The sequence below is a fragment of the Podarcis muralis genome, chromosome 1 (assembly GCF_964188315.1).
Source record: "Podarcis muralis chromosome 1, rPodMur119.hap1.1, whole genome shotgun sequence".
NCBI lineage: Eukaryota > Metazoa > Chordata > Lepidosauria > Squamata > Lacertidae > Podarcis > Podarcis muralis.
Genome location: NC_135655.1, coordinates 80,184,647 through 80,204,516, shown reverse-complemented (window position 1 = coordinate 80,204,516; position 19,870 = coordinate 80,184,647). Strand labels below are relative to the sequence as shown.

Sequence of the window (19,870 nt, the reverse complement as noted above, 5' to 3'; positions counted from 1 at the left end):
GTTGTTGGTTTGCTTTACAAAGAGGCAAACAAGACCAGCAAACATGAACACAGAGATGGTAAAAACTCTTCAAAGAGATAGTTACGTCTGTGAGTCATAGCTGGGCTCATCAGGGATTCCATAAATCAAACACACTAATGATGACTGAATCTGAATTTAATGCTTGCAGAGGTACAGCCTCAGACACAATCAATACAGTCAGGAAGGGCAAAAGTAGCTTTCCGCACAAACTTAAAAACAAAACTGCCCAAGCACTCGCACTTTCCCATGGCATGGATGGGAGCAATAAGCCATGGAGATTGGCTTGTCATTAACATGCACATTGGAATCACAGCTTGTTTCTCTTGAACAATGGTCGGTAAGTCAAGAACAAACTTTGGATTGCGGATTGTGTCTTGATCAGATTATTGCTGTCATTCATAGCAGGGCAGCAGCAAACTGGCAGCTACTGAGCAGTTTGCATTAGCATGCTACTAGTTCACAGTAACCAGGACTTATTGCAATATATAGACTGGGCCCTTGACACATTTACCAGGGCATCTGATTCTAACCTACAGAAACACCGTAGTTTTGCTCCATAAGACGCACCTAGTTTTTAGAGGAAAGCAAGAAAAAAAATATTCTGAATGAAACAGTGGATGTATGATTTTTGTGGTTCATGCTGTGGCCACAGACATGTGATTTGACAGCGAGTTTGGGGTGACCCAAAGCAAAAATCCTGAGGATCCATGTGGACCTGTGCTTTGTAACCACATTTTTGCGCCATTGCGGCCCCACACAACAGTGGGTGCAGGATTTTTTTGGGTGCAGGCTGTAGCCATGGACATGCTATGTGATCTGATGTGATTTCGGGTGACCCAATGCAAAAATCCTGAGGATCCATGGGCTTTTACCCCCCCCTCCTCCCAGGCAGCCTCCTTTATCACTAGCGTCCCTTATCTCCCTCCTGATCGCTTGCCAATCAGCTGCTTCCTTTCAACACTCCCTTCCCTCTTGTTTGCCTTAGTGTCTTTTCCTTAGCTGGAGCAGTTTTTTGCTTCTCTTTTCTTCTAATTTCTCTCCTCAGTGCTTTAGTCTTCCTGTCTCCTCTCCTTCCAAGTTCGCTGTCTTTACCTCCCCCCTCCCAGACAGCCTCCTTTATTGCTAGCGTCCCTCATCTCCCTCCTGATCGCTTGCTGATCAGCGGCTTTGTTTCAACACCCACTTCCCTCTTTCAAAAGAAAGAAAGAAATCATGATCTGCTTTTCGCCCCGGGCAATTCGGCTCCAGGGACCACAGACATCTTCCCTTACTTTTTAGGAAGAAAAAAGTGCATCTTATGGAGCGAAAAATACGGCAATCCACTGGTCACAGTACAAGGAATAAGGAAAAGTACCCTAACAAAATTGCATAGTTGGCCTGAAACACACAGTTATTCAGAGCCCAGCTGAATATACTAAAAATCTACTAAGTTAGAAAATAAACAGCTCAAGCATGTACTCAAAGTGCAAGTCAATCAGGGAGCAGACAACTCCCTTATTTTTTGAAAAATCTTACCTAGCAGAACATACTGCATGGAGAACACAATACAATATGTATTTGCCCTGGTAGCTTAAGATCCATGCATAACCAGTCCACTCACTGGAGAGAAGTGTGAGATTCTGCCATGGAAAGTCTTCCAGAGCATAAGGGAAATCAACCTTACCTAGCCAGCATCTACAAGAGGGATGATACTCAACTTGAAGAGAAGGCGCTTTTTTTGGAAAGGAAAATACACTGGGTGGGGCTGGAGGGGATGGGAAAGGTAAAGCAAACTGGAAACATCTCTCACTTCTCTCAGTGATGTCGGTCTCTTTCTCTGTCCCTGTCTCTATGTCGCTCATGCTCCCGGCTTCTTTCCTGGAAATAGTCCTCATGCCGATCTTCATTATGGACGACGTCTCGGTGCCTCCTACTGCTCTCACGAGACCGACTGGGTGATCTATCCCGAGACCGGTGCCGTTTTCTGGAAAACAATGAGGTATCTAGTTACTGGCAAGCTGTAACAAGACCCTTTCCCCTACCAAAAGCACTTATTCCTACCTGGCTGTACAAAGCCCAGGAAGGGGACCAGAGCACAACTGAGACTCGCCCATCAGCAACATGAGTGACAGTAGCTGGATGACTTGGCAATAACTGTGCCTGAAGCTCACCTGGAAGAGCTGCTGCTGGTGCCCATGCTGTAAGACTTGGCTTCAATGCCATGAAGACAATCCTTGAGTGAAGAGATAAGGACTCTACACCGCTCATCATTTGCGACACGTGACTGTTTAATCACAGCGATGGCTGTGAGCAGGGTCTCAATGGCATCGCTGTAGTCCCCTGCAATATAACAGAGCAAAGGTGCCATGGTAAGAATGAGGCCAGGAGCGAGAAATGGCAAGAGGTAGCAAAAGCCAGCTCTGGTTACCTGCACTGGCACCAGACACAGCTTTGGAAATGGCACTGCTGGAAATTGCTCGATTCCTGTTCATGATATCCTCAAATTCAGCTTCACTGACAGGAGGCGGCAATGGGCCCAGTTCCCTGCTGTAGTACACAAACACACACCCATCACACACAGAGGATAAACAGCTTCAAGCAGAACTATGACACAGTTCCTTATTCATAGACAAGGCAATTCAAGGCCTTTCAAAACAGAAATGTGTGGTTGACCAGGTACTGCCCCCCTCCCCAAAGCAGGCATTAAGTAGCATCCTTCAAGAAGCAAGTTGTCAGCTGTCGTGCCCTAGAGCTATGCGAGGCATTTTCTACCACCAACGAGAAGGTGGTTTCATGTCTAGTTGAACCATCACTCTTTGCATAAAAACAAAATAACTAAGCCCTTGCTAAACAAGAGGCTTAGCTACTGTTCTTTGCACTGCTTAGTTTTGATTTTTTTCTTCTCAGATTCCCGGGAATGGGCTTGCTCTCACCTGCTGTGGTTGTATGCTGCAGAGGTCTTGTTATAGGTGTCTGGCGGGGGCCCCATTGCTGCATTGGGTGGGGGGAAGAAGGCTGGGTTGAGGTGCAGCGCAGGTGGCACGGCCCCAGGAGGTGGCACAGTGAGGTGTGGAGGAAGTCGAGGGGGAGGGGGCATGAGGTGTTGGTAGTGGATTCCTGGAGGGGGAGGGGGAACCCCGAAGCTTGAGGAAAGAGGAGGGGGTGGTATGGGTGGAGGTGGCAGCCCCATGAGAGGAAGCGCAGAAGGAGGGCGGTTGAAGAAAGGCAACACAGGAGGCTTCTCAATGCGTGGCGGCGGCACAGCATTCTCTGTCGGAGTGGCTCGGCCATCTACCGAGTCGGAGGAATCCCTTGAGTGAGCCCTCGGAGGCACCCCTGTCAGACATCACAGAAGAGGAAAAGCGCTCAACACTGTAGCAGTCGGGTAGGTCAGTTTTCTGACAAAATAACCCTCTCCCCGCTTTCCAGTAAGTACACCCATGTCAACCATCATGCCTCTGAATTGCAATAACACCTTGCCCAAATATCAGAACTCTTATCTCATACATGTGAGAAAAAGTGGGTTTCACTAGTATGTGCACACAGACTTTTGGGTTGATTTGGGCAATGTTGAGGTATCTAGAGAGATACCTTCCTGCTCTGGAACTGGGCGTTCCCAGTCTTGGCCAAGAGACCTGTAAGAGCTCTCTTAAGTATTGTGTGCTGAGTTGACAGATAGTTGTATTATGCACTGATTATGAGTAAGATGGACAGGCAGCATAACATGCTAAATCAATGCTTAACTTTAATTACAATTTACAATAGCAGTGTGTCCAAACTGAACTGAGAACATTTCATTTATGGTCTTAGAATGTCTTGAGTGTATTTTACACTGTTCAGTTTCAGTGAAATAAATTTTGCCTGAGCATTCAAGTAATACTTATCATTCATATAGTGCTTATAGTGTGTTCAAAATGCTTTATGTATTAGCACAGTAAACTTGCTAATAATCCTACTTGACAGATCTTTATCGCAAAGATTCTAGATAGGTGTTTAGGCTGAAAAAGTGTGGCTTACCTAATATTACCTAGTAACTGAGCTTATAGCCAAGGGGAAATCTGAACTGGTGTCTATGTTGTTTACATCTCAGCCATAGTCAGTATGTTATATTATATATAAAGATATATTAAAATATTCATTTTTAATGTAACTGATTAGAACATCACATACTATCAGAGACAAATGTATTGAACTTTCTCATTTAAGGAAAAGCAAAATCAGGAAGCTTCAAGAGAAAAGAACGAAAATGTGACAGCATAAAAATTAATCAAACCATGCTGAATATAAGGGAAATATTTGACTAACCCACTCTTTGGTACAGTGACAACTAAAATAGACGGTGTTGTATCCAATGCTGCATGAGCAGAGTTCAATGTGTTAATGGAAGTCCACTGTGCAAACGTAACACCACAAATGGGTTATCATTTGATGAGTAGGAACTCGGAAGTTGACTTAATCCAAGTCAGAACATTTACAATTCTGATTCTGTGATCAACACATCTTATTCAGTATAGTCTACACTGACTGGCAGTAGCTCTCTGGGACTTCAGAGAAGACTCTTTCCAATCCTACATGGCGATGCCAGGGATTAAATATGGAAACTTCTGCAGACAAAGCAATTGTTCTACCCTCTGAAAACTGCAGGCAACAGCCACAAAACTGTACATGAATGGCCTTCTCACTGATCTAATTCTCCTAACTAATGATGTAAAATGTGTCTGAAATTCTAGCTAACACTATACAAGCACTGGATTATGCAAGAATGGTCTTCAGTAAAATCACTAATTGGCTATAGTGTTATCCCTACTCCTTTCCTATTATAAGTATTCTAATGAGTGGAAACCTGAACATTCTAACACTACACAATTATACAGAATCCTCCAGACCCATAATTTTGGGAGATATGCTTAACTCCCACTCCTCCCCGTCCCCTGAAATAATGACCTCAGGAACCTACTGCTTAGTGAATGCACTCAGCAGAACATTTGGTTCTTTTAGTAGAATTCTTCAATAAAGTGAAATATTAAAACCTAATATGCCAATATCAACTACCTTGCAATATATGAGGATACGTTGCTTTACATAAAGGCAAATATCAACAGGCTTATATATATATTGCTGCTTTTAAGTCACTGAACTACTTCCTGAACACCTACTGCAAACTGAGTGTTTTCTACTACATCCAGAAAATAATCAACATTTCCATTCTCACAGAATACAAAATGTAGATGCAGAGAAGTCTCTGAACCTTAATCTGTAATACAAACCGCATCTCCTTCTACATAAAATAAGCAACTGAAATAAGCAATTATCTGTGGAATGGAAGAAAACTTATGGTCCTTCTGAGAGCAATATAGTTTTAGATACATCAGCAGATCCTGACTAATGAATTAAACTAGATTCAGTTGCCATGAATACTTCTGGCTATAATTAAGAAATCGACATTCTTAATAAATGCAACGTTAGAAAAACAAGGGGACAATACCCAAGTACTGGAAGGCAATTAATACTATCCACCATTGCTCCACCAGGCCAGTTGCTTGGCCTCAAAGTCAGAAAGCTTCCTAAATCTGGAAACGTGACTCCTTTATTCTTCCCAATGAAGAGCTATTGACCCCAGAGAAATAATCAAGCCATGCTGACCAAAGTACTGTACTTAGAGTCAACTTTATTTGACACAAACCAAGATGGCAATAATATGGAAGGGCATTACAGGAAGTATTTACAAAGATTTACAATGTCTGCGTAAAGCAAAAATATATTATTTCAAAAACTCCAGGTTAAAAAAAGCTGTGTCATCTTAATTTAGAATTTCAATGTACAATAAGCTCAACTATAGTATGTTATGAGATTTGATACATTTTTAAAAAAATTAAGACCTTTATTCAAGATAGAGAACCTAAACATAATTGAAAGAAATCAATAATCAAAAGAACTAAAAAAAATAATGGAGAGAATGTTGAGAAGATGGATTTTGAAACATATTGCGATCTTGTCCCAATGTGGCAAAATTAATTAATTGCAAATATAACTGAGAAACATTTCAAAAGAAAAAAACCATGATCATACAATTGCAATGACACACAATAATTAGGGACACAGAAATCTGTTATACCATCACCACATGATACTTGGTGACAGCAAGTTTGGGATAATCTAATAACATTCATATTTCAAACTCAGCATGTGTCTGAATTACATTAAAAATTCACTTCATGGTCACCGAACGGAAGCCACTTTTAGGTTTCCTTTGTGATAAATAGGAGAGTGCAATAAAGAGAACTTCAAACGTTTAACTTGTGCATGTGTTTTTCTTTATCGTACTGGCTTGTCTGCTTTACAGTTCGCCACTTTGGGGGCTAGAGAGAGGCAGAGTGTAAATAAAATTACTAGAAACAACAAATTTGTATTTCTCAGGCCCTTTGGGCGAGGAATCACAAAGTGGTGGAAGTCATTAACGAAGGCCTTGTCAAAAATGGTGACGTGCCATGGTTACTGTCAGGCGTTGCCATTCACCAGCGCGACCTCCTAGTGAAGATAAGATAAGCCCCTTTAAGCAGTTTTTCACAGGGAAAAGCTTGATGAGGGCTAAAAGCAGCTCTGCTTCATCTTATGATTCAGCAACACTGACTGACCTTCCTACCACAGAGAAATGGACCACAGCACCATGACACCCCGTGGAGATTAGGGACATAGGGCCAACATGACTTTCTGCACTGAATTTCAGTCAATTTCTAGGGCAGAACATGGAGGCCATTAAAACGCAGCTGTGCTAAAGCTGACAAGGCTGCAACTCTATAGTCAGTTGACACTATGACAGGATCATACAAAACGGTGGATCCTAACAGTCCAGATTAATTCTGCAAACAACAGAGGAAACTGTCCTCTTCTCCACTTACTAAGTCAGATAGTACATTCAACAGCATACCTTTCACAGAAATTGACAAACAGGGCCATCTATTATGGTCCTCCTTTGCCACCCTGGGCTCCTTTGGGAGAAAGGGTGGGATATGTGTTTTATAAATAATAGTAAATGAATTATATGACCAAGAGGTAAGGCCCCAGCTGGAGCACTGCATCCAATACAGGGCACCTTACCCCTTCAGGGCTGCACAAATTCTGGAGAAGGTTCAGAGAGGAGCTGGGGGTGGTCCTAGCTATGGCAGCTTCAATAGCTTAAGCCCATTCAGTTTGAAGCGTGCCTCAAATCATGCAATATAGAAGGGGATAATAAAATCTACTTGGGCGTCACTCAGCAGCAACAGAAAAAGAAAATATACATGGACACTCCCTGGATATTCACACACATCCAAATTGTTTCTGGCTTAAAGCTCTGCTCAGGTTTCTCTGCGACCTAACCAATGCCCTGTATTTCTGCCTTGTTCCCTACTTAGCAAATGCAACCCCCATCTAAACTTACTTTTTCGAGCCTGAGCCTCAAACTGTGCAAGGTTCTGCCGGGTAGCCAACTTCACTTCCACTTTATCTCCATTGAGAATCTTTCCTGGTAGCAGCTCCAGAAGTTTGTGGACGGAGTTCTCAGAGGCAACCACCACTTCTGCGTACCTGGTCACAGAGGAAAAAGAACTGAAGACTGTCAGCAACTTCTAGTAAGGAAAACCATCTAATCCAAGACAAGAAATCTTCCCCCACCCAAGGTCTAAAAAATGTCACTGCTATGTAGCATTGGTGGGTGGGACGGGAGGAAAAATTAGACAGGGCCACACCACTCCTGCTCTCACCCCCCCACCCATCCTCATCTGCTCACACATATGAGCTCACATCATTACATTTATCGCTCTCGCATACACACAGATGCACTGAGGGAAAACCCCCCATTTGTTCCTATGTGAGTGCCTCCCTCCTGGCAAATTGCAGGTGTGGGGGCCCAATCCATGTCAGGAACAAGAGGTAAGGGGTTTCATCCCTTTATCTCCCACTGCAGTACTTATCCAGATGAAGTTCCTGTGCCTCCAATCTGCTGCACTTCTGTGATAGCATGGGAGACAGAGAGCTCGTTCCACCAGGGTTTGAAATTAGCGGGTACCAGTCACATTTTGCAATTGGCCTTTTGCAACTTGATGGAGATGTCCAGGTGCCACTTTTAGTGCCTAACATCTCCATCTGTCTTTGTTTTTTGCTGCTGCCCCGCTGCTAGGTGAACCAGGTGTTTGGCAGGGTAGAGAGGTAGCAAAAGACTTGTCTTTTGCTGCCACACTACACAGCAGACCTCCTGAGTCACCCAGCAGCAATTTTAATTTTTATTGCTGTGGGGCTGCCTGGTCTGGTGAGGGGGGGAGCAATAAAAATGGCCCACTACACATTTTGGTTTGGCACCCACATGGCTCCTAGTATTCCTATCCCAGTTTCTAACACTGCCCTCCACGGCCAGCCCAGGAGCCAAGGACAAGAGGCTGTGGAGGCTGGATGGGAATCCTCTGGCGGCCAGATGTGGCCCACAGGCCCAAGGTTCTCCCATTCCTGATTTGATTGATTTCTCAGGCCAACCCCGCTGTCCACAAGCACAGTGTCATTAACAGTGCAGAATTTTCAGCTCCATGCCCTCCAAACATAAAGCTGTCATTAAGAGTAGCAGCAAATAGCACATTGACAAGGGATCGCTCTGCAGAATTGGACAAGAGCCCACCACCTTCATGAATCACATATAACAAGTAGTCATTTAGTTTGAAGGCAGTGGCATCCAAACCGGACAGTAACAGGGACTTCTAAGGCCACCTTAAAAAAATAGCAAGAAAACCAGACTTATGTGCACACCATTATCAACCACACTGGTCCCTAGATCATTCCTCCCACAATTACAGCCCCTCATGATGGGTCCTTTTATGAAGCAGTCTTGGAGTGCTCACCCTTTGGACTGGCCATTGGCTCTGTTCTCAGCAAACTTGAGTTCCACCACATCATAAACACCCACAGAACGGATTATTCGGGTCAGCTGCTGGTCAGTTGTCCACTATGTATGAAGAAGCAGAAAATTACATCATAACCTGAAACCTTTTAGAGAACCCACATCATCTTATATTAGTAAGAGAACTCATCCTTCTCAAGTTCCTATACTGTTCCTGGTATAGTCTAATGAAGGAACATTCGATTAAACCCCTCCCACTACAGTCACTTTTGGAGCTGCAAATGTGTGAGCGCGTACATGTGTGAACATGTATCTTCCTAGAAGATGAAAGTTCTAGACAGACCTAAGCAATTGAAGGAGCAGCAGCAGCAATCCCTTTCCCAACACATACCACAGGTATTCAAGAGAACTGCGTGCACTTAGGGCAGTGATAAGTCTACACACCCTAAATCATGACACAGCAGGCCCAATATGACTTACTCAGGTCCTAAGACATTCATTCATAGGAGAAAACTCTCATACCTGTATGCCGGCTACAGAAAATTTTGTGAAAATGTCTGTATCATGGCATCTTAAGGGTCCCAATTCTACTATTATCATATTTTCTGATGTATCTTAAATGTGTTAAATCCTCTTCTCTTAAAAGTTACCCTGCTAATGCAAGAGCATCATATTCTCCAACTCTGAGATGTGCTGCTTTTTAGCATAGTATGGAATACTTGCTGGAGAAAATTCATTCACAGTTGCTGCAGCTTCTTTATTTGAAGCCACTGTTGAGTCTTTGTGAGAAAAGCAGGATAAAAATGTTCTAAATAGAGCAATGTGTCATAACGAACAATGCTTCTAGTTATTTATCCAATGTGTTGTGAGGACTGAGGTTGGCAAGCAGCAGAAAACCTACCCACCCACATGGGGCTCTATACTCTATTAACATTAAAGAACAGTGCATCTGTAGTAAGATTAAAGTGCAGATGCAGCCTTTCCACACAAATGTTTTGTTTTTGTTAGGCCCTTTACTTTCTGCTCCGATTATGGAACGCACTCACCCAAGAGAAGCTGCCTACATAAACAGCAGCCCTCTTATTACGCAGCCCACTGTAGGTATACAGGATAGCAGGTGATTTGCTGTTTGGCTTAGGAGACTGCTCTTGCCGGTTTTCGGGTGGTGGCTCGGAGCTGCTAGGGCAACTTTCAGAAGGTTGTGAGCTGGCAGCTAGCACGTCGTCATATAGATCCATCTGGTCAGCATTACTAAACTCAGAGTCCTAGAAGACACAAGATATCACTGAGCACACGCAGAGGCAAAGCAGGGCCAATCCTCCACATTCGTTCTTTTCGTCACAGAATAGTAGCACACCTATATCAAATAATAAATTCTAGAATTTAAGTAATAACGTAAAACCTGCTTCTCAAAAAGAAGCATGCACTTTTTGCTAGTTGCAAGGAAGAGCAAAGAGGACTAGCTATTTCATGTAGCCCCAAGCACCCCATCGTTTTCTCTGAGATGAGGAGAATGAATGTTTCACTGCCATCTATTACTGCACAAGGCATTTTGCCTCTCCATTCTTTGTGGAGGACTGGGTAATCGAACCACATTTTTACATCCCCCCCTCCCCCAATCTACACTGTGTGCAGACACACCTCATTTTCCTCACTGCTCCAATGAGGGGTGTTTCCTTGTTGCATATATGCAGTGAAGGAGACTATCATATATAGCATAACCACCAACCTCTATAAGAGGCCACTCAAATTGGCAGAAAGGCCTCTTGGTTTATTTCCCTACTTTGGATTATTTGAGCAGTATCGTGTTGTAGGCTGTTCATGAAAGGTGATCAGGCTGTGTCAAGATTTATACTGAACCCCACTAGAAATCAGCCTCTACATTTTTCTTCAGAGGAGTCACTATCAGAAGCAAACAATTATATATACTGTAATTCACAGATTATTGTAAGGTATGGCTTCCCACCTGAAGGATTCTTCAATGTTTTAAACTAGCAAGACTGCAAAAACTCATGCAGGATATAAACAATCAAATTCTAACATTTGTTATGGGTCTGAATTCAACTATTTGGCCTATGTTATCAAGAACATCAGCATTCTGGCATGTACTGGATCATGGTCACTGTCTAATTTCAGATGGAAGTGCTTAACTCCACTGAAATCAGTCGAACTTTTAATCACAGTTAGCCTGTTACATAGTTTTCAATGGGCTTTAGCCTGAGTATGCTAAATTGGATTAAAGTAAATATATTGGGATGCAGGTCACAACCATTTGTTGGTTTCATAGAACCAGTGATATGCTTGTTACATTCCAATTATCTAGAATAAAAGAAACTTGGGTGTTATTTTAAACATAACAGCAGCTCCTGCTTCAAGCAAACTTTATAAAGTCAAATACTGGGAAGTCTTCAAGTAGAAAGTGGTACATGCTACAAAAAATTACTAGCAGCAGAAATAGTTTTACATAGTAGTATGAGACAAATCTGCAATAATGAATGGATATTACGCATAAGAAAAAGAAAAGTTACTACTAAACAAAATGTTATCAATTAAGAACAGCAGTGATATTAAAGGGTGATAGGAAAATCAAGTCACTTCAACATCTTCAAGCTATCAGCACTTCAAGCTATTTTTAGGATACCTCTTAAATCTGCAAAGCAGAAGATTGGAAACTTACTTATTGTTAGCTTCCTGACATCAAGAAAAATATATTTAGATTTCCTCAGTAAAGACCACAGTACAGCTTGTGATACTCACTTTCAACTAAACTAAGACAGTTAGGGGCACAAGGCCACTCTAGCCTTGTAGCAAATACTGACTGCCATTGCAAGGCAATGAAAAGCCCACACCACCAGAAGAATGTCCCCAATAGCCTCCAGGAACCTAATACAGAATCGCATAAGCTACAGGGTAGGAGAAAACAGTGCATATCCAGCAACACCACCCACACATATACTACAAAGTAGTTTCCTGATTAGGATCATCAGGAACAAAGGTAGTGGCTGTTGATGATGCTATTGAAACCTTCCAAAGATCATGTTAAATGTGTTTGCAAGCATTCATGTGAGCAAGACCTGCACATTCTTGGTTATCTGGTCATGTCTCACACAGGTAACACCTTTTATTTTATTTGCTGTATTTCTGGGCAGTTATTGAACCATGCAATAGGCCTGACACAAGAGTTCTTCCCTACACACAATACAGTATAGTCTCAATAAATAATACAGACCTATTTATTTTCAGCAACTTCCCTGCAACACCTAGAGATTCTTTCCACTGGCCACGGTTCCCAAGGAGACATGCGACACGTTGTGTCTCTTCAGACTCAAACGGCATTCTTTTGATACTACAATGCTGATATCCCCTTTTTCAAGGCAAGAGGGAATTCCAGTGTTTATTCATTTCTAATTCCACAAATAGAGAATTGATGATTTACACAGTTTCTCCCTGCATCCTAGATGGCTCTCAATTTTTTCCTTTTTTGCCAAACAATATTTATTGGAACTTGAAAAAGTGAATCAAGACCATTAGATGCAATTGGTAAACCAGAGACACAACAGCATACAATTTCTTTTTTAGCAGTATAGGAAGAGATTTGGGGTTAATTTTTGTTTTACCCCTACCCTAGTACTTCCAGGAGGAGTCTCCTGAGAGTCCCATGGACTGCAAGAAAATCAAACCTCTCCATTCTTAAGGAAATCAGCCCTAAGTGCTCACTGGAAGGACAGATCGTGAAGCTGAGGCTCCAATACTTTGGCCACCTCATGAGAAGAGAAGACTCCCTGGAAAAGACCCTGATGTTGGGAAAGATTGAGGGCACAAGGAGAAGGGGACGACAGAGGACGAGATGGTTGGATAGCGTTCTCGAAGCTACCAGCATGAGTTTGACCAAATTGCGGATGGCAGTGGAAGACAGAAGTGCCTGGCGTGCTCTGGTCCATGGGGTCACGAAGAGTCGGACACAACTAAACAACAGTACTTCCAAGTGAATCAGGAACTGTTAAGACATTTTTCAGAGTGAGTTTTAAAACTTTTGGAGTAAGAAAAAGCTCCGTATAGGAAATATGCAGCTGGAATTTCACCGGCTTTATACTTTGCTTTTCATTACTTTGGACCCTTTTCAAATTTGAAATATGACTATCTTATTTCTTTTTACAATCAGAGTAAAGCTCAATTCCATGGAAAGCCCGACCCTTTTCTTCAAAATTTAAATGCACGAGGCTTCATCAAGAGTTTCCCTTCATTTGTGGAAGGGATGGCTCCTGCTGGAGGGAGGCAGAGATGGCCATTTTTGCTGATTTCCTCCTGCTGCCACCTCCCATGCAGTTCCAAAGGGTCTTCCTCAACACCCTCGCCTCAGAGCAGTTTTTCAGGGGGCAGGAAGCATCAGTGGAGATTGCTTTTCCTTTCCTCCAATGGGAGCACAGATTGAGCAAAGTTCTGCCTGCAGGAACTCTGGACCCAAGCCATAGTATGTGCTTCTTTACTTCTGCATGGCACAGAGGCTTTGAACTCTCTACAATGTGTATTTTTCATGAAGCTGCATTTGCAACACATTCTTGTTTGCACTCTGAATCTGAAGAGGAAACAAATAGTTTGCTGAAACTTTGATCAAATCTTTAGCCTACTTCCATACATTGAGATTTCCATTTCCAAAACTTGATCCTAGAACACAGTGCTATATTCTTGGCTCAACTATTAATTTATTGTAAAAACCTATAACCTGCCTTTAAGGGGAAAAAATGGAATCAGGGTGGTTTCCAAAACAAAGTTTCATACGATATCTAAAAACATAAAAGAGCAGCAATTCTAAAAAATAGTGGTAATGAGCAATTGTTAACATGCCAGGTCGAAGAATATAAGTAATTCCTGAAAATCACATAAAGGCACAACATTAAACAAATTAAACTGAGAGTGGGGAGAAGACAGTCAAAAGTCTTCTTAAAGAGTCATGTTTCTGCCTGCTACTTAAAAACAGTGTGAAGGCCTGACTGATCTCATTGGGTAAGGTATTTAATAAGGTGTGTGCCACAACTGAAAAGGCTCTAAGTTGACAAAGGCCTCCAGATGAATCCCTACATACAGTAAGCTCACAGGCTCTTGGTCCAATTGTTCTTGTTATTTAGTCATGCCTTCTCTAGTTCTTCAGTGGATTCTCTTATGGACAAGAAAGCTTACAGGCAACTTTTGCATCTCTGGGTCCAAAGGTGTATTCCCACATCCATGTAATACTGCTGCACTACTGAAGTTGTGGTGTGCAAATCCTAATGCTGCTAAGATGGAAGAAAAGGAAACTAATGAAAAAAAATATGTTGCTCATTAGCATTCTATCCAAGGACCATGAGTGTACATTGATAACCATCATACTACCTCATAGGAAACAGCACACACCCTCCACCGTTAGACAAGCATGAATAACTCTCCTGCCAAAACACACAGGGACAGAACTCTGAAATGAAAGGGTTAGCATATAAAGACAACCCATTGAAAAGCTATGGGAACCAAGTTACTCTTAAACGAGGGGAAATAACATGGGCAGCAGCATCCATTACATCAGAACCCACTCCAGAGGGGATCTGGGACTGGGCCATAGCTGAAAGGTAGAGCATCAGCACTGCATGCAGAATATCAAAAGGTCAATCTCTGGCATACCAGATAGGGCTGGGAGATACCCTCGTCTTAAAATTCAGAGAGCCACTGCTAGTCACTGTAGACAATACTGAGCTACAGAGACAAATGGTCTGATTTAGTATAAGGCAGCTTCCCATGTTCCTCAAGCAGAGGTTCAGGTACAGCCCCAACTGAAAAAAAGAGCATAGCTAATCATCATACTCTTGAACAAGCACATGGAATCACAAGGTGCCACACACCAAACACATAACCAGACTCAGTACATAAACTATTCTGGAATACATGTATTAAAAAATATGAGCTCTATGCACACAACCTGATCAGACTGGTAGGGCAGATCATGAACTGGGAATTCAGCATCTAATGTGAAGACAGTTCCCTGCTATCCATAGTGGGGAAAACACGTGATAACTGACAAGTTTTGCACCATGGAAAGGAGCCCTACTCCTACACAAATGGAACATTTACACCTGCACATAGCTCACATCTGTCAAAACCATTGTGGTGGTGCAACTCTGCACTTGTGTAGCAGCCAGAGATGTCACAACTATGGCCATGGGTGAGATTCAAATAAGAAAAAGAAAGGAAGAAAGGGCAGGTGTCCAATGTTTACTATGTTTTCAGGCTCTCCAGAAGCAGCCTGTCTCATTGCTCAGTACACAAACAGCTAAGAAGTTCAACTCCTGTACTTACAAAAGGAGATGCACACTAGTAAGCAGGTTCCCATGAAAGGTAAGCAGTGTGGGGAATAAGCCATACATAGTAGCAAATACCGTATTTTTTGCTCTATAAGACTCACTTTTTCCCTCCTAAAAAGTAAGGGGAAATGTGTGTGCGTCTTATGGAGCGAATGCAGGCTGCACAGCTATCCCAGAAGCCAGAAGAGCAAGAGGAATCGCTGCTTTCGCTACACAGTGATCCCTCTTGTTGTTCTGGCTTCTGAGAGTCAGAATATTTTTTTCCTTGTTTTCCTCCTCCAAAAACTAGGTGCGTCTTATGGTCTGGTGCGTCTTATAGAATGAAAAATACGGTAACCCACCACAAAACACCACCATCCAAGTTGAAGTTGCTATCCACAGCCAGAGTACGCCCCCCCCCCCACCTGCCCCCAGGGAAGCTCCATCCATATATACAGTGAAGAAATGGGGAGTACATTTTCACTATTCTTCTTATCCTGCAACAGATCAAGTGTGGCTGACGACATCATTGGCAATACATGATGAAGCAACTATAGGCCTATAAATACTGTTCTTTCTTTCTCACCACGTACACTGGTAAGGTCACATTCAAATCATACATTTAAAGCACTCTTGAGGTGCTGAAAGTTGTTAGGAGACTCCTATTCCCTTCCCATAACTTCAATTCCTAGAGTTCCCTATGAAGAGGGGCTGATTGTTAAACCACTGTGGGAACTGTGGTAGCTCTGTGAGGGGAATGGGGATTTCCTAACAATTCTCAGCATGCTTGATAAACGACAGCTCCCAGAATTCTTTGGGAGAAGCCATGACAGTTTAAAGTGGTATCATAGTACTTTAAAAGTATGCTGCGAATGTGGCCTAAATCTATCCACTGGGGAACAAGCCAATGTGGGTGAAGACTAGGTAAGCACACATTAAAGAGGAGAGTGGCTGAAGGTATACAGAATGAAGTGTATGGTAGGCAGAAATACTACAGGAAATAGACATAGCACACATGATAAATGTGCACAAAAGTCATATAAAGTTTTTGAATTATGTAACAAATACCTGAACAAGAGGATTTGGTCCTCAGTATATTTTATGTTTCTCCTCTTGCCACAACTAGGAATTTTAAATAAATATATAAAACATATTTGTCTGAAAGCTATAATGGTGTCATCTACACCAGTGATTTGTTGTAATTAAAACTTTTTCAGGGTAGAACACCTTCACCAGAACAGATTACCAAGTTTACAAGAACAGTCCTTTACTCTAGAAAACTATTGTAGAAATATGAAAAACTCTTATAGATAAAATTAATTCATTACATACTCGTGTTATACTTCTTTTACTCTTGATAGGGAACAGAATATTTAAAAATGGGGTACTATAGGCAGAATACAATAAATTTTCCCTGATCAAGTGGAACATTTAACATACACCCCACGCCTTCCAGAGACAAGCATCCATCCATCCAATGCTCCCAGAGATGAAATGTGGTCATTACCTAGAGCCATGCAGTCAGAAAAAACAGTTAGTGCAGCAGCAGAAACCCTGTGTGATGTTGCAACAACTTCACCAGCATTCATATATTCAAAATTACTGAAAACAGCTAAGTGCCTTTGCACTAGTTGTGAATGCAAGATGGCATGTACATGAATACACCTGAATGTACACCTGACATTGGAGGGAATTAGCACTGGGCACCCCTAACGTCAACCCAAAAAAGGAAATGTTCCTACACATCCCAAACCAAGATACAGGAAAGCTGACATATAGGTATTAATCGTCTCTTGTACACCAATCAATCTAGTGCTATAACCACATACAGGGATACTTAATGAACATAAACTAGAACCCTTGTGAAATGAAACTTATGCATAGTAGTAAATAAATCAACAGGAAAGAATGGGTGTGACCAGGAATTAATGACGGGACAAAATGGAGATGCTTGGAGGTGGCAAGATCAAACTTGGGACCTTGGCAATATAAACTATATGCTTTATCTTTACCTGGAGTAAGGACTATGAGTACTGCACATGTAGGAAGCCTGTGACACCCCCCCCAGATGTGCTTAACTACAATGCCCATCATCCCTGAGCACTAACCATGCAGCCCAGGACGGAAGGTAGCAGAGGGGCCCTAAAGCATATGGAGCTATATGTTCTTCAGCCCAGGTTTGTAGGAATATTGGGTGCTGGTTTAAGGCAAGTCAGACCACTGTCCATATAGCTTAGTATTTGCTAGACCAACTGGCAAAGGTTCTCCAGGGCTTCAGACAGCAGTCAGTCACTATCTGGAGATGGCAGGGACTGCTCTTGGGACCTCCTGCGTGGTTTGTTGTGCTCTGCCACTGAACAATGCCACTAAAGGAGTTATTATGAACAAACTGGCTGCTGGTTGCCATGTTTCTGTGGTTACAGTATAATTCTGTTCAGTGTAAGTTTGGTTCCAGTCCTACTGCTTATGGAATTGCATGGCCTTCTTAATGTTCTATTTAAAGTAATACATAAACACACACTTGAAACACATGTGGGTGTTTATTTCTATTTATTTATTTATGTATTTATAATCCACACTTTCATCAAAATATGCCAAAGTGGTTAACAGCATATAAAAATAAAAGCAGCAAAAAGCATCAATAAAACATCATTAAAGAGAAAAATCGTATTGCAAAGGCCTGTACTGTTTAGGGTTTTGTGAATTAATGTAAGTACCTTGAACCTAGGCAGGTAACAAACAGCCAACCACAACAGCTCCCTCAGCAGCAGTTGTATGTTGCTCCTTTGAGCAGTCTGGCCACTGCATTCTGCACAAATTGAAGCTTCCGGACTAGATAAAGGGTAGCCCCACATAAAGTGTGCTACATTAATCAAGCCTTGAGGATTGAAATCAATAGGGAACAATATACACCACAAACCAGATTTGATTTCTAGTGCAATGCACTCTCACACAAAGTTAGTACATCAGACAGAAAAGGTTATCCTGTCTTCCCACTTCTTTCTCCCATTAAACACAGTCATTTCAATAACTAAGATGACCCAATTTATAATTGTAACAAAAAATATTAGGTATAAGCAGGCATGAAACGTGGGAAGTAGAACTGTAAGGTGGACTAAAGTTGCTGTTACCTACACCCCTAACATCACTTAACTGTTCACTTTTTAGGCTATAAAGAATATGTACTGCAAGCAATGTGTGCACAAAACTGAAGGATCTTTTCCTATGAAGGTGCTAGTATTGCCTGTGATTAACTGCGTAATTGCCTGTCAGTTTCCATGTTTTATTTTTTGTGTCAATGTGGTGCGGCGAATGGGACAGAATACTATGTAACTTGAAATCACATGCAGGAGCTACTGTACCAACCATCTTGGTCTGCTCACTGACCCAGGTTACATATTTCTAAAAGATTCAGCATCCTCAACTGTTATGTTAACTTGATTCCAGGAAGGCGCCTCTCACTTAAGAGACTACGGAGACTAACATGCTATTACTTTCTATTTCTATCATGCTGTAACTTCCTATTTCTTTTTTTTTTAAAGGAAGCCTTCATACATTCCAAAACACACACGCACAAATAGTGATTCAACATTTTTTCCAACATGCATTCATTTGGTTCATGAGGTTTTCTTTCCTGTAGAGTAAAACAATTCACACCAATTGGCAAATGTGAGGAGTTTATTAGGAAATCTCCAGTTATAACGCTGATTTAACACTATTCACTTCTCACTCAACGAACTTTTCACACAACGGAATTTGCTTCTACAGAGATTTTCGCATTTCTACCGTGCAAGGAAAGGATGCTCCAGCAGCCTAACAACGCACCTGAGGACAAACCTCTCTTTTGAGACCTCAGCACGGGCCGAAGTTTCGGGGCTCGTGGAGAGTTCGCCTCTTCTTCTAGCGCTCACCTGCCGCCCTTCCACATCCCGCCGAGACGGTGGCGCAGCCCTTACGCCCACCCAGCGGGGTCCGCAGCCGCGCTCACCTGGTTAAACTCTTCGTCGGCGTAGATGTCGATGAGGTCCACTCCTTCCGACATATTTCTCCAGGGGAGCCGCCGAGAGAACCGGGGGTGGGGGGAGAAGGAAGAGCCGCACTGCGGGGGTCACAGAGCAAAGAGAAGCGGGAAGGAGACGCAGGTTAGTGAGATCGCCGCCTCACGCGGCCGCCGCCGGCAGAGCCCAGGCCCGTTCCCGCGCAGCCCCGCTCCGCCGAGGATCCCGCGCAGGCGGCCCCGCCCCCCTCGCCGCCTCAGTGCCACTCGGACGGCGGGGCCTTCCACCGGCAGCGGAGAACCCGAGAGCCGGGCCGCCGCCGCCGCCGCCTCCCTCCCCGCCTCCCCTCCTCCGCGGGCCGCCATAGCTGCGCGCGCCTGGACGCTCGCGCCCGCCATCGCCTCCTTTTTCCCGCGCTGCGACGGAGACACGCCGCCGCCGCCGCTGCCCACTTCCCCCGCGCTCACCCCGGCCACGAAGCTCCGCCGCCTCCCCGGCGCCGCTCGGGGCCCGTTATACTGCTCAAGGCCTAGCAATCCCAGGCAGGCCCAAAACGCGCGCGCGAACCCCCACCCCCCCTCGTCCTCGGCCGCCTCCTCCCCTCCTCCTCTCACCGCTACAGCCAGCGCCTCCTCCCGTTGCCCCGCCCCTTCCTCCCTGCCGAGCCCCGCCCCTTCCGGTTTGTTGCTCTGCCGCCT

The 19,870-nt window shown here is 43.3% G+C and overlaps 1 protein-coding gene across 4 annotated transcripts in view; it reads right to left on the bottom strand.

Moving 5' to 3' along the window:
- CPSF7 (cleavage and polyadenylation specific factor 7) overlaps positions 1-19,861 on the bottom strand; it is a 22,344-nt gene extending 2,483 nt beyond the window's left edge. Inside the window, exons 1-9 of one of the 4 annotated variants that reach the window (XM_028737222.2) lie at positions 19,787-19,861; positions 19,163-19,273; positions 9,913-10,131; positions 8,868-8,971; positions 7,421-7,566; positions 2,934-3,336; positions 2,429-2,547; positions 2,172-2,340; positions 1,811-1,984 (exon numbers count right to left, since the gene is read on the bottom strand). In XM_028737222.2, coding sequence (XP_028593055.1) covers positions 1,816-1,984; positions 2,172-2,340; positions 2,429-2,547; positions 2,934-3,336; positions 7,421-7,566; positions 8,868-8,971; positions 9,913-10,131; positions 19,163-19,216 — 1,383 coding nt within the window. In that variant the 5' untranslated portion in view covers positions 19,217-19,273; positions 19,787-19,861 and the 3' untranslated portion in view covers positions 1,811-1,815. The other 3 variants (XM_028737212.2, XM_028737231.2, XM_028737248.2) reach the window with 3 other exon arrangements.
- Between the last annotated feature and the right edge of the window lie 9 nt (positions 19,862-19,870).